The 15480-nt window shown below is 41.6% G+C and overlaps 1 protein-coding gene across 3 annotated transcripts in view; it reads left to right on the top strand.

Moving 5' to 3' along the window:
• frmd5a (FERM domain containing 5a) overlaps positions 1-15480 on the top strand; it is a 90692-nt gene that overhangs the window by 65583 nt on the left and 9629 nt on the right. Inside the window, exons 3-13 of one of the 3 annotated variants that reach the window (XM_033633948.2) lie at positions 60-102; positions 1817-1895; positions 4841-4938; positions 5698-5821; positions 7073-7160; positions 7316-7404; positions 8057-8120; positions 8221-8312; positions 10128-10202; positions 11246-11314; positions 11518-11624. In XM_033633948.2, the coding sequence (XP_033489839.2) occupies positions 60-102; positions 1817-1895; positions 4841-4938; positions 5698-5821; positions 7073-7160; positions 7316-7404; positions 8057-8120; positions 8221-8312; positions 10128-10202; positions 11246-11314; positions 11518-11624 (928 nt within the window). The remainder of the gene's footprint in view (positions 1-59; positions 103-1816; positions 1896-4840; positions 4939-5697; positions 5822-7072; positions 7161-7315; positions 7405-8056; positions 8121-8220; positions 8313-10127; positions 10203-11245; positions 11315-11517; positions 11625-15480) is intronic. The other 2 variants (XM_033633944.2, XM_078168347.1) reach the window with 2 other exon arrangements.

Consider the following 15480-nt stretch of genomic DNA (forward strand, 5'->3'; position numbering starts at 1 on the left):
AGATTTTTTTTTTGTGACATTTTGTGATTATTTGCATTCATTTTTTTTCTCTAATGCAGCATTGGCTGGAGTTCTCAAAATCAATTGCAAAGCAAATGAAATGTAAGTACTTTGAGTTTATGTTTATAATCTTGAACATTGGGCCATTAAATCCCTCAGTCTCAACATGAGGTCTGCACTGTTGAACGACTTAATGTACATTTGATCCATAGAATTGTCCTATGTGTGGCAAAAAAAAGCACTTAAAGTGGATGTATTCTGCGTTCAAATGGAACTTGCGAGCTTGTGTTTACGACATCGGCAAATCTTGAACACGAACTTGTGAAATCAAAGCTCTCAGAAAATTTCCACGTAATGAGGGCGTAATCACAACAGGGAGGTGTTCATATGGACTCTCCTCATGAACACAGTAAACACAACCCCATTTGAATGCATCAGTACATTGACAGTATGCTGTTGTCCCCAGTATTCACACTCGTACTTAATACTGGACCAGTTTTGAGATTTGTTGTTCCCATTAGTCACTTAGACACAAAGATGTGAAAATAGAGTCCAGGATGAAAAATAACGACATTTCCCTTTAAGATTAGCTCCATCTTGACCAACTAGAGCATTGAATGCTGCTTACAAATACTGTAACAGCTGCGATGAAAAGTGATATAATATACTGTCTATTAATAAAAGATTCACGGGGCTTTTTTGCATAAGTACATTTTATACCGTTACACTTCCAATTCCCTTGCTCTTCGCATCATTGTGAAGTAATTTTTTTATAGGTTTTTCCAACTGTTAATTAGGGGGAAAAAACTTCTGTACCTTGTGATGGGCAAATATTATCTGTTACATTTTACAGAGTAAACATTTTGATTAATCTATACTGAAAAATCAGTAGTTTAATTATTTTTAGGATGTATTTACGGCAGGGATATGTAACGATGTAGTGCAAACCTGGGACTCAGTTGCAGAGAAAAACACCAAACACCAAGAACAGTTATCAAATCCAAGTCTTTATTCAGGAGGTCAGGGGTCATACATGTGTAGGCAGAAAAATCTGTTCAGGAAAATCACACAAAAAACAAACATAAAGCCAAGCACAGTCTAAAAGCAGGGAATCAAACACAAGGAAAAGGCTGTAAAGCATGAACACTCTCAGGCGACAATGACAATCTGGCGACTGTGTGGGGAAAACACTAGGGCTGATTGCTAACTACACACAGGTGAGTGGAACAAGACACAGGTGAAACACATGAGGTAATCAACAAAGGTGAAAAAACTTAGTAAAAGTAAAAGAAGTAAAGTAGTCGTAAAAGAAACACTAAACACAATGAGAACACATTTTAAAATAAAACAGGATCCGGTCACAAATACATGACCATAAATGTCCTTGGCCCTAAAAATTGAATAACACAATTCTGCATAAAATCAATATACACAACATAATTAATATTGATAAGATAGTACAGTAAATATTCACAAATAAATAACAGTGCTGCACAAAGAAGATAAAGATTTGAATTATTTGTTGTTTTTTTTTTTAAGAAAAGATGGTGAAAAGAGCAGAAACAAGAGAACTATAATCATAACAAATGAATAAGTAAAGAACAAAAAGACACAAGGAAGGGATACAGTAGGGGACTGATCAAGACAAACAACTACTTGCTGCCCAAATATGCTTTTTGATACTGAAGTACTTTTTTAATCCTGCTCATGTCTGAGTCTCTAAACTGTTGACCTCGATCTCCTGTTGATTGTTTGATCTCTTACAATGAAAGCATTCCTGTCTGTTTCTTGAATGTTCTGTGTGTGTTTCCTCCAGCTCAGCCTCCATTCACCATGTGTCTGAGAGTCAAGTTCTACCCTCCTGAACCTGCTTCTCTAAAGGAGGAAATCACTCGGTACGACCTCCTGTTGTTGCTTTCACTTCAGACGAGTTGATAAGGGCTCTTGCGCGGCTACAGCTCACCTTTGTTTCATTTTCAAAGTATGGAAGAAAGACTGCCATCGTTTGACAAACCTGTGCAAAGCAGCTGTGCTTTTTTTTTCCAGATTTCCTTGTGGTACAGATTGTGCTATAAAGTTTTTAAACAGAGCAAACAAGTCTCTTTCTAAAACATTATTTAGGGGCTTTCATAATTAAATTGCCTGAGTACTTATGATAAATATTACACAGAACACAGAGTTGTGAAGCAGGGAGAAATGTAAAAGCCCTCACTCTAGTTTTTGTATATAAATGCACACACTTGATTTCATGGTAAATCTTCCTAAATGTGCTGCTGATTAATTTGCAGAAAGGTTAAAGTGACAAATTAAAAGTGTGAAGAGCGCTGCGTTTACACTCCCTCCAGATAATGCTGAGCGCAGCCAGCTGGTATACATGTGCATGTAGTTTACTGATACATTCATCACTGCCGAGAGTGAGAGGAGGCCACTCTCTCTCTCTGAGGTGTAATGAGATGAAATGTACACCACATGTAGAGGGTACATAATGAACAGGCGCACAGAGGAGATAGGGGGCAAAGGGTACTGATGGAAAGTGGAGAGGAAAAAGAAGGGCGAATGAAAGGCTGTGGAGTGGGGGGGGGGGGGGTGAGGAGAAGGGAGAGTGATACATGATGATAAGAGTGGAAAGGGCTGACCACAGAGGGAGGGAGAGGGTAAATAATCAATCACATACAAGGCTCATTCAGTGCGTGCTCCCGCTCGCCACACTGTGCAAGGATTTTCTTTTGGACAGCATGTTAATGCATTATGAAGAATTCTATAGACGCTGAAAAAAGTCTGCTTTTCAATTAAATATAGTGTTGCCTTTTGGTGTTAGCGGCCTTTTCACAGCAGACTTGTTATAGTAGGAAAAGCACAGATGTTACTAATAATATTAACAATGACTCCTTTCCATTGAAGCATCTCGTGACAGAACTGAAACCGAAGCAGCTACATGGAATTCAGCCTTTGATTAAATGCTGGAGTAGGCAGAAATATGAAAAAGAAGAAACCCCCCCCCACCCCCCGTCTCCAGAGCTGCTGCCTGCTCTCCTCTTGCTTAGGTGGTCTTAAGAGGTGGGGAGTGAGGCGGAGAATACAATGTGATGAGGGTCTAGCTAATGTTAGCTACACAGACATGAACCTGAAGCTGCAGCCGTGTCCCTTTATCTGGTTAGCAAGAGGCTAAACTGTTTGCTTTGCAGACAATGACACATATCACACGTCACACTCTCTTTTAGACTCTTTTTTGATAAGTCTGTCTTCCTTTTTGGGTTGCTTTACAGTGCCAATGCTGGAATAGCAACTTTCTCTCCAGGATTTTCCACCATTTAATCAAGCTTTCACTAAAGGGACGTGCATGCACACTGCATACTAATGCCTGAAAACAGCCAAGCGAAGGTGTAGAAGTTTAGTGTTCTTTCAGACCACTTAAATTACAGTATGCTTAAAGGTTATTATGGGATTTTAACCTAATGAAGCCAAAACTAAATTGCCTACCCCAGCTTTAATTGTATTATACACCTGTGCTTTGTCTACTGTCACATGTCAAAATGTCCTCAGTAAATAAGGCCTATTCAATATTTTTTAACATGCTTTTGTGTGTTTCCCCAAAACTAATTTGGGACAAATGTGCCACTACAGTTGTTAGAAAAAGCAAAATAATCTGTTAATTTATTTGTTTATTAATTCTTTCCAAAAAAAAATAAACCAACAAAACTGCCGACATGTTTTGCCTTTAAACCCTCATCAGAAGATGTGTGACAGCAGGTGTTCACCTGTGAAGAAGATCCACATGACAAAAAACCCCCAACAACAAACAAAAAAACATAAAACACATACAAAGAAAAGGGAAAAACTAAGAAGTACTAACTAATATGGACATTTTTCTTCATTTACTGGGTGACAATGCACATTAATCAACAATTTAAAAACATTAATGATAATGTACTGGGGTTAGCTCAACAACTAATATCCCCGTTTTAGTCGAAACAAATTAAAAAATATATTTTTTAAAATTCCAAATAAAGAGGGAAAAAAGAGAGAAACACAAATAAAAAAGGTGCACATAATTTGTCTCAAGTCTGTGAGTGCATGTTTGTATTGTACAGATGTTTTGTAATACAGTCAAAACATCAGCACTAAATGGCTGTTGAATATGTACCAATTAAATTACACTGGCACTCGTCACACCTTCAAAAGGCTCTGTTGAACCTGCTGCGGAGTAAATAACGTGGGAAATGTAAGCAGCTTTTAAATGCATGTCTCTACACAGAAAGCGTTATTAGCCTTTGTGGAAATGGCCTAGATAGAGAGAACAGGTCTGTTGGCTGATTGTAAGAAACAAAGAGACCAATGTCTTATTTCCTGTTCATGGCTTGGGGGTTTGTGAAGTAACAGTTATAATAAGCCCACCTCTAATAGTGCTAATAACAATAATGACAATAGTAATAGTCATCACCATCGTGATATTTACTTCAGATATTGTCTCAGAGTAAATTTCATGCTTCAGGGAGCTGACTGGTTGGGTGAGTCTGAAACTAGGCTGGAGGCTTTAAGAGAAGCACAGCATCAGTAGCAGCTTTTCCCTCTGGGCCTTCCTACCCTCCTTTCCCCAAAACAAAACCCTCATTTCAGCTAAATCAAAAAGAAATATTCAAACCACCCATAGGGAATGTGAACTCAACAGCCTTTGAGGTTTATCAGGTTTGTTGTTTTGCTGCTCCTCTTCTGTCTTTTCTTTTCTTTCCACCAAGAAACGTAACTGGATGAGTGGTTTGGGGGTATTTATGTATATCATCAGTATTCTCATAAGCAGGCCTGTCAGGCCGTCTGACGTGATTTGTCCTTTTCTTTGTAGGTATCTTGTCTTCCTGCAAATCAAGAGAGACCTCTACCACGGACGGCTCCTGTGCAAAACCTCGGACGCGGCCATGCTGGCTGCCCACATCCTACAAGGTAATGGAGGGTGACAGATGGAAATGACTTGCACCACTCTCTGCTTTGCATATGTTCACGACCTCTGTTTTAACATGCCCTGTAGTTCACTAGTCTGATAAATGCTGCCTGCTAGGCGTATAGATATTTATGTGTGGAAAGAAGCTGAATTAGGTGATAGAGTGTGCGGCGTAATGTTCCTCAAAGAATATGCCTGCAGTGTTTTCGTATGAATACATAAGATCTGTGCATTGGGTGTGATTTTCAATACTGATACTGACTCTAAAACGTGTACAAAATGAAAGGTTATCCTGTACTTTGTATGATAATTAGTTCAGTGACTTGCACACTCATTAATAAACAAGACGCCACACTCAGTTATAAAGTCTTTGAAGTGGTTATCTGGCATCTTATCGTCCTTTCACCACACACTCATACATACATAAACAAACACACATGAGGTATGGTGGCACAGCTAGCATCCCAGGAAGCTCAGTGTTTGAGGAGAGGCAGGTCCTCTGGAGGAGGGGCTGATGAATTAAAGATGGGCTGCCTGGTCAGCTCCTCCTCGCAGAGAGAAATCAACACAAGGGTCATCTAAGGGAGTGCAGCGTGGCATGAAGGAACACAAATCATCCTGGGCATGTTCACCCTGTCTCCACTGGCAAAAATAAAGCAGCACTGTGCTGAAAGCTGTAGACATCATTTTAACTTTTATTTGCCCTGAATGTTTGCGAATAGGTTTAACATTTTGCTTTTTCTGATCCCCCCACGCTCCAGCTGAGATCGGTAACTACGACCCCGGGAAGCATCCTGAAGGTTACAGCTCCAAGTTCCAGTTCTTCCCGAAACATTCGGAGAAGCTCGAGCGTCGGATTGCAGACATACACAAGACAGAGCTGATGTAAGAGCTAAAATATAAAGCTCCATTTTATCTCTTTTGTGTTCACATACCTACAGATCCTGCTTTTATACCTCCTGAAATAAACACCAGACTTCCTCTGACATTTATGTAATTAAGTGCAGTAATGAGGCCCCATTTTCCTGTATTGGCTCGGCCAGACAGATTATTGTCGCTTATTTGAGCAGATAGCAGAAAAAAACACTCTCTCATCTGCTATCCACTCAAATATCTCGGACAGATTGTCTTGAGCTCATAACCTGCCCTTTATTACAGCTATTAGTGATGGCTCTGAGCCCCCTCTTCACCTGGAGGAGCAGCTAAACACATTAATGAAAGCGATCAGATAGACAGGGTGTCTGCAGGTCCTTAGAAAGTCTTAAAATGTCTTAAATTCAATTTTAAAGATATTAGTCATTGAATTTGAATTTGTGAGGTCTTATTTCTCATATTTGATCTCATTTCATTTAGCCATCTTTAAATTTCTTTTTGTTAAAACGAGTCAAGCTCCCAAATCTTAAAACCTGTCACAGAACACTTTCTTGTTGGCAAAATGTAGATTAATCAAACTCAGTCTAATAACCATATTCCTACATAAAACCTACGTCTGCACAGGACTTACCTGTGGACACTCTGGGTAGAACAGGTCCCCGCGCGCGCGCACACACACACACACACACACACACACACACCCAGACAGAGACACAAACACAAGCTGCTCTCACACAAAGTGTTCCATTCACATCCGTTTAACTCTCCCAATTGATTCTTATTCGCACAAATATGGGTGTTTTATCATTTTAATATGAGTGAGTTGCTGTGTTAATGATATACACTGAGAAACAATAGAGAAAGACATCAACAAAGTCCAGTTTTTATGCTGTAGGAGCAGAATAACAAACAGCATGAGACTCTGCTGCCCACTGGTGGTTTCTTCTTTCTTCACCACCAAGTTACAGTACTTCACTATGAATACCTACATTTGATTAAAGCTGCTTTTTAAATCTCATCTTTTTAAATATCATCTAATATCATGACATTTTCTTTGCCTCAGCTGACAGTATATTGATGTTTGACCTCTGTAACCTCTGTCTGCCTCTTTCAGCCTCTCTAAATAAACATATCACATCATTGGATGTAAATAAGTTTGTGCCTCTCTCAGAAATGTTTTGGCCTTTCAAAACTTTTGCGTTGCATTTTTTATGTTGATGGTGGACTGACGCAGATGTTTGGTGTGTTGTTGCTCTCCCTCAGTGGACAGACACCTGAAACATCAGAGCGAAATTTCCTGCAGAAAGCCCAGCTGCTGGAGACATATGGTGTTGATCCGCATCCATGCAAGGTTTGACAAGCACTGCCGCACTATTTTTAGTTAGTAAACATTTTAGAAAACTGTTCTGTCTCATGGGACATACAGTACATGCTGAAACATGTCTGATTTATGTCTTATTTGTGTTTGAATGTGTGTGTTCATATTTTGAAATTGTTGTCTTTCAGGATGTGTCTGGGAACCCAGCTTTCCTTGCCTTCACGCCGTTTGGTTTCGTGGTGCTTCAGGGAAACAAGAGAGTTCATTTTCTCAAATGGTGAGCCAAATGTGCGACTCTTGTGCCAGCCAAAGACAGCACGGCCCTGAAGTGATTGCAGGATGTAAATAGACAAACACTGAGCTGCAGGGCCTTGATTTTACCTGATTTGACATACATGCTCTATGTGCAGGGCGCTCTACATGAAACAGCACGTGCAGTACAGCTGGTTTTACAGTCACACTCAACAAAGCTCATCCATCTGTCTCTACCTGTGACAAGAGCCGGCAGCTAGCATGTGCACAGATGGCTAATTACACCATCTTACGCCTACTGATTTGAATCTAGCAAGATGCTTTACTGATGAATTGAAAATGTATACAAGATGGTGCATCTCTATTTAACATTTGTTTTTCTGTATGTTCGCTTTCAACTGAAAAGGTTCCTGTTACAATAATGAAGACAGACTTATTGTGTTCGCAGTATTTATTCTGGCTTTGTTTGTTTGCCTTCAGCAGCGCTCAGGTTACCCTCATTCTCCATTCCCAGTCTGCAGGGAATATTATCGGTTATTTCTTTTGTCAGCCAAACACAGAGTTCCGTGGCTGTTTATGTGATCTCAAAGTGGTTGTCATGAATATTTAAAGGGGCTGTGGCTTTCTGTTTCCATGTGCTGTATGTGTGACTGTTGCTGCACTCCTCTCCCGGACAGGAACGAGGTGACCAAACTGAAGTTTGAAGGCAAGACGTTCCACGTATATGCAAATCAGAAGGAGGTGAGAGCATGAATTGTTGGATGTGGGAAGATACAACGTGTGGTTTTATGTGTCAGTTTGTTATATTTTCCTGCACGTTTTTTTCATTTTCAACGTGCAGGATGAAAAGATCATCTTGACGTACTTTGCACCCACACCGGAGGCATGCAAGCACCTTTGGAAGTGTGGAGTGGAGAACCAAGCGTTCTACAAGTGAGTCCATGACTTTCTTCTTTTATTTAAAGGGATAGTTCGGATCTTTTGAGGTGGGGTTGAATGCGGTACTTATCCATAGTCAAAGTATTACCTACAGTAGATGGTGGTCGGCACGCCCCCAGTTTGGAGAAGCAGGCTGGAGTCTGACACAGAAACTTGGACAGGTCAGCAACAAAATATTTTAGCCACCTAAAAAAATCATTATCATTTTAAGTGTACGCTGTAGTTAGAATATTTTCACTGCTTTCCCGTTACCATTAGACAATGATTTCCATCAGGGAAATAATGAAGCCCTTGTATGGCTTTCTTCAAGGCCAGACTCCATTGGGAATAACAGTGATTTAACATTGCTGAACTCAGGAGTTGCTTGTAGACTGTTGCCTTGACCAGTTTTTTTTTTGTGTGTTATTGTATGACTTTTGTGTTTAAAAGGGGTAGTGTAGATTCACCAAAGTCACACAGTAACACAAACTAGCTAAATGATCAGGGCATCGTCAGACTCGTAACGTCTGTTTTCAGCTAGCCAAAATTACTGTTTTTCTCAATGGAGTCTGGTGGCTTTGACAAGAGCATAGATGCTAAACTGAAGCCGTTGACGGCTTCCCCGTCAACACAAGCTGTCTGATGGAAAGCTTAAGTGATGAAAATACTCTCAGTGCAGTGTACACTTAAAGTTTTTGGGTGGGATTTTCTAGGTGTCTAAAAAAAATCTTGCTGCTGCTCCTGTCCAGCTTCCGTGGTACTATTCCTGCCTGCTTTTCCAAACTGAGGGGTATGCCAACACATACAGTGTTTGTTATAAACTAACTATTGATAAGTACCTCATACAACGCCACTTCAGAACATCTGAACAATCCCTTTAATTTCAGTGTTCTTCGTATTTCCCCACACTGTCGTGATTTGGTCACCTGCTCTCCATCCTAGAGTTGTCAGACGGGCTACCGTCATGGTACCTGGGTGTCCTTAAAAGCCCCTTCCCTACGGGTTGTTTGTCAGCAGGAAAATGAGGTGTGAGTTCCCTGTGACCTTTAGTAAATGAGTGCGTGCTGGCACGAGACGGCAAGCACTTCAGCACTCCCTCTGAGATATGGCTCCCCTGTTTCAGCCATGAATGATAGCGCGGGTCCCCTCTGCTCGCTCCAGCTCAGGAAAGGTGATTAAAAACAAACTGAAAAAAAAGGAGAAAAGCAGCCTGTGAGCTCAGAGGCTCAGGAGCGGCGGAGTAATGAGTCGGGGGCCGATGGCTCAGGCGTGTTGGGGTTACCAGATGGAAGGAGAGGGGGCATTGGAAGGGCAGAGCTTAGCACACGCTTTGGAGTTAATATGATGTGACCTTTTGATGACTCCCTGAAGTGGCAGGCTGATAATATTTTATCAGCCTTGCACTTATTAAAATCTTACCATAACAAGGAGTCTGGGGAGCTGAACGGCAAGAGGACTTGTGATAAAGATGTCTTTCGGAGAAATGCACATATGCCTTGAAAGCAAAATTAAACATTAATGTCTCACTTACTATGACAATATAAACATATTGAATACTGTATGGAGCCGTGCCAAGGATGCAGCGCCTATACTGCGAGGAGAAGCGTGCATAATTTATAGCAGGGTATTTGATCCTAGTTTCTGCTTTGTTCTGGGATTCAGAGAGCAAAGATTAAATATATTCACACTTATATAACAGCGTGATCATTTGCAGTGAGGAAATGTTTATATTTTCAAGGTCATTCCAGTAGCTTTCCTTCCTGTTTTCCTTATTTAGTTGCGATAAGCTTAATTTTTCTCTTTTTGTCTTTCCTCTTCTTCTTCCATCAGGCTTGAGAAGTCAAGTCAGGTTCGCACGGTGTCCAGCAGCAACCTGTTCTTCAAGGGCAGCCGTTTCCGTTACAGGTAAAGTACACATCAAGACAGTATGACTGATGACAGGGAGGGGAGGACACTGCAGAGAACCCCCAGCTGGAAGTGGAGAGAAGTGTTCCCATAAGACATGGCCTCTTGGCCTTCTGTGCTGTAACGTCAGCGTGTTTTTGCCCCGAGGATAGGACTGACACCTTATGAGAGGACAGAGAGGGACGAATGAAGGGGGTTGATCACATGAGGCATTATCACCTTGTATGAGCATAGAAACTGTATGTCCAAGATATTGTCCTTTATTAAAGGATCACTAGGTGGTTTCTATCTTTGTATGATAATCTTTTGTGTTATTTGCTTGGATTTGAGATATCCATCTCTGAGATTTTTGCCTCTGGCAGTGAATGAAATTCCCTTTGTTGTGTTTGGCATTTAAAAATTAAAATTGTTTTCTCTGGATAATCCACAACCTTGCTACAAAGAATTTCCATTGAAGCTACTTTATACTAAAGAAATTAGCGGGGTGATGACAGAATATGGATATCTCAAAACCTCAGCTGTACAAAACTACGACTATTTAAAGGTGAAGTTAATTTATTTATTTTTATTTTAAATATTTTTATTATAATTTTTTATAATAATTTTTATGATTTTTTTAATTTAATTATTTATTTTATAATTTTATTGTTTTTTTTTATTATAATTAATTTTGCATTCAAAATATCTGATAATGTTCATATATGGAGACTGTAAATGAACTGAAATCACAAGCCCAGTCACGTAAACGTTGAGTTTACCGTTAAAGGGCAAACCATGATCATTGTTTTGATATTTTTGCCTGCAACTCTGTGTGTGCATTTGTCTGACTGGTGGTAATTCAGTTACATAAAGCTGAATTCACCGGGTTAATTCAATCATGATGCCCATGCACTGTATTCATCCACTGCAGTGATGGCTTTCATGGCATTGGGTGACACTAGGGTGCCTGGTTATGTGTGTGTGTGTGTGTGTGTGTGTGTGTGTGTGTGCGCCTGTGTGTATGTGAAACTCATCTTGAGCATCGTCTCTGTGCTTTGTAACAGTGGACGAGTGGCAAAAGAGGTGATGGAGCAGAGTGCCAAAATCAAACGCGAACCTCCAGAAATTCACAGGTAGAGTTTTAAACTCAGGAAAGGTCAGAATGTCCTCAATCAGATTTTTTTGTTTCATTTTCCTCCATTTTCTTAGGCACCAAGCTACTGTAGATGTCTTTATATCAGCAGCACCTACTCGCTGCAGTACGAGTTACCTCTGCTCGTGGCTTTTTCTTTGTGCGGTGATGTTTGTGCATTTATGTGTGTGTTTGTCTCTGCAGGGCTGGCCTTGTGCCCAGCAGAAGTTGTCCATCCATCACCCATGGGCCTCGCCTCAGCAGTGTGCCGCGCACACGTCGGAGAGCTGTGCACATATCTATCATGGAGGGTAAGAACTGAGCTTCACCTCCATGCTTCACCAGGGCTAAGCAAGCAACAAATCCTCTACCTGCCATGGAAGTGCTGTGGGCGAATTTGTGTTATCACAAGACTTTATGTGTTCGGGTAGAGGCCTCACAGAGAGCATGGTATCATTACGCGTTGACATTTGTTGTTTCAGTACCATCCAGGAAGCAGTAATGATCTCACTCTTCAGATATAATCGTATATAATGTTTTATCATTGGCTTGTATAAGAGCCTTAATGGATCAGGGAGCCATTGGTACCATTTGTGGGAAGTCCTTCCCTTTTTGAGAATACACACTTATGTTACGAGCAGACTTGGGTCAGCCTTGTGACAAGCAACATATAGAGAGGACACCATACCTAAGTATCACTTTAAAAAAAAGATTTTATTTACAAATAATGACACTGATCAACCAAAAGTATAGAGCTATGACAGGGCCCAAAAAACCAGACCCAATCCTACATGAACCATATAATTTCTGACCAAGCATGACCCGAGCCTGAACCCTGGCAGCTGTTGGGCCCGATTAAAAAAGTTATCTCTGTATAAAACATTTATAACAAGCTAAGAGCCGACATGTTCTCCTGCACCACTTCTCCTTCTTGTCTTTCTTCTGTTAGTGTGCATCTGGCACATGACAAGTTCAGCAGAGTGGGCTGTGTCTCTCTCTTCAAGTGTACACGGCGATACAAGGCGATGTTGCGCACAGATAATGATCACCTCTCTCTCTTCGCTGTATGTTATGCACATCTCTCCTTCTGCCGGGGAAGCAGAGGGACACTGCCAACCAAGTCGCCTTGCAGCGCCTTTTTCTCTCTGTCTCTCGTTTTCGCTCCAGTCAAGTGCAACTCTTGTCATTTATGCACGAGAACTGCCAGTTTCATGCATCTCCTGTGTAGTGCAAGGGAGTCTGTGTGCAGTATGTGAGCCAATTACCCCCAAATCCTAACATTTTGTCCATTTAAATCTATTTTTAAATCTCATTTTCATTAGTTATAATGGGTTGATGGCAACATAGCTCATACCAGACTATAACCTCTGCATTAAAAAAAGAGAAGAAGAAAAACACCAACTTGCCGTGATCCAACCCGATTCAAGCTTGAGGGAATTTTAAAATATTACAGCCAGGCCTGACCTGAACCAAGTGGGTCAGGTTGGGCCCAAGTCGGTTTGGGCAGAGATTCAAGGCTCTAGTCTGGGGGCCGGGCCAGAAAGACGAAAAAGATGGAGGAAGTCTAGTCCAGCCACACAACGGGCCGTAGGACCCAGAGCCTCCAGCTCTTAATTAACAGAACAGTGTAGAAACTGAACAAACAAACAAAGCAACAAAAACTGGACTACCAGACCTCTATATTAAAAAGTAATAAATAAAACATAAGGAGCGAAAGAAAACAAACATCAAGTTGATCTGAGAGCTGCTTTGTCTGGAAGTGAGAGACGGCTGCTTCTCCAGCCTCTCCCAAATATGGGCAGGGCCACTCTGATTACTGATCAGGAGCACGTGAGAGAAAGAGGAACGGAAAGGGAGAAGAAAACAAGAAGAAAGGAGCTGTAACACTCTCACATACACACACAGGCAGTAACTCGAGCCATTTGGCCTAGTTCATGCTTACAGCGCTGGTGGGACATGCTGCAGGTGTGTGCGTCAGTCAGCCTGCTCCACTTCAATCAGAGTTTCAGAGCTCAGTGTGTGTGTGTTTGAGCTATTGTGTATTTGGTTTGCCAACAACGGGCAGCTAAAGTCATTTACTCAGCCGACCTGCAGGCTCTTGGCCCAGAACAGGTAGCCTCACTTCGTCTGTTACTGACATGGACGCAGCAGGCGTAATAACCCTGCGTGGCTCTGGGGTAAACCAGCAGTGAGACCCTTTGACCCTGCCTTTAACGTTTCAAGTACACACTATAACTCTTTGTACAGTGAGATAAATGGAGGTCAGGAGCAGGTGTACTGTGTATATTGAGGGTCTCTTGCCGTGGGTTCAGTTCACCCCCAGTGTGTGCTGACTGTGTGTCTTACAGTGGTATTAATACCCCAGCTGAAAATAGCCTGGGTCTTCTGCTCCATGTATGTCACTGGCCTGGGTGGGGCCAAACCTGGCCAGGCCAGTGCTGACGATTGTTGCACTGCTGCTGAAAGCCACCGATTTACCTCACACACTCCTCTACGCAAACCGCAACCAAGGCAGAACCCTTCGGCCTAACAGACACACACACACAGCGAGACTGTGGCCTGGACTCCGGGACTGGGACCATAAGGACGGGATTAATACGTGCATGCTGCAACCATGGTGAAGTGTTTGATCCGTATCACCACGAGGGTGAACGTCCACCTGCGTATGATCAATCACTGCTATCGGGATGTGAAGGTTCGCGTGCTGAGCCTGGGGCCTCGTATGCTGGGTAAGGCCCTGGGCGTCCTGCCTCTTTATCCTGCCCTGACGGGGCAGCAGGAGTCTGCCAGGGCCACCCCTCTACCTGGCACCCCACTGCCCTGCGTTCAACCCAGCAACCCTCCAGGTAAATTCAGCACAGACCCAGCCAGGGATGTGCTTTACATGGAAGTGTAAATGGCTTTCTCTATTTTAAATCAGTCGCTGCTTCAGCGATGTTGACGGGGAGGGAGGGACACCATTCCTGTGGTTGTCTGTGCCTCCTGAAGGTCTCAGTAGCGTTTTCTGTTAATTTCTTCGTGGTGCTGTTTTACTGATTTAAATTAGAGGACTCTTTATGTAGCAGCTATATTTGTTTCCAACCAGTTTACAATACTTAAAGAGATATGGTGTGCTAATTTGGTGCATGTGTTTCTTTTAAAACAAGTGTTTTGAATTAAAGCTCTTATCATGAGTACTCACATTAAAGCTATGCTCTTTCTGCTCGCTGCCTCACTGTTGTAGGCACAACTTAGGATATGCTAAGTCAGATCAACACTCAGTAAAGATGGCCGCTGATGGTCACCCAGCCTTTACGCCTCCTTCTCTTCACTTGACAGGAGTAAAATGTCAGCAGAAGCTTTGACACTGGACACAATCACTCCCACCTTTCCTGCAGTTCTTTTAAAAAATCACTTTCATGTTTTGCTTCCTCATCAAAAGCTGAATGTTAATCCAATCCCTTTATAGTGAGGGTGTAATGTTGCTGCTTTGACCCTCTAGAGAATGTGATATCGTCAGCAAAGGGTTTAACCGCAGCTCATCATTGCTGACATGTCCACTGTGATGAGACTCTCACATACTGTACTGCTACTTCTACTGCAGAGGGAACTGTAGAGTTGTACAGTAGCAGTAACATATATAATTGAGTAGTTTTAGGTAGGTTGCATTTGCTCAGGATTTGCCATACAAGCTTCATAAGACCATTGATGGCAGTGTTGCAAATCAAAGAGGATTACTGTTTTATGGCAATACTAAATTTTTGTATGGTTTGAGAATCAATCTCATGAAGCACCTTGTTTTCTTAGCTGTTTAATCTGATAAAATTTGTGAAAAACAGGTGTTCCTGTCTTGCTATTTATCCATAAACAGATTTTTCCTATTTCACAACATCAGATTACATGCCTTGTAATACAAGATTTTATGCTCACTCTTAGTTGTAGGTTAAGAATATTTTTGTGTGCCTTTTCATTTTGGTTTGATTTAATTAGGAAAGACTCTTTAACTCTTTGGTGCTGATGCACGCAGGTTGATTTTAAGCATTCTATAGGCCTTAAAGAGACAGTTCACACCCGAATCAAAACTACATTTTTTTCCTCTTATCAGTAGTGCTTCTTATCTGTCTAGATTGTTTCGCTGTGAGTTGCTGAGTGTTGGCAATATCAACCGTAGAGATGTCTTCCTTCTCT

This window comes from Epinephelus lanceolatus, chromosome 5 (genome assembly GCF_041903045.1).
Source record: "Epinephelus lanceolatus isolate andai-2023 chromosome 5, ASM4190304v1, whole genome shotgun sequence".
NCBI lineage: Eukaryota > Metazoa > Chordata > Actinopteri > Perciformes > Serranidae > Epinephelus > Epinephelus lanceolatus.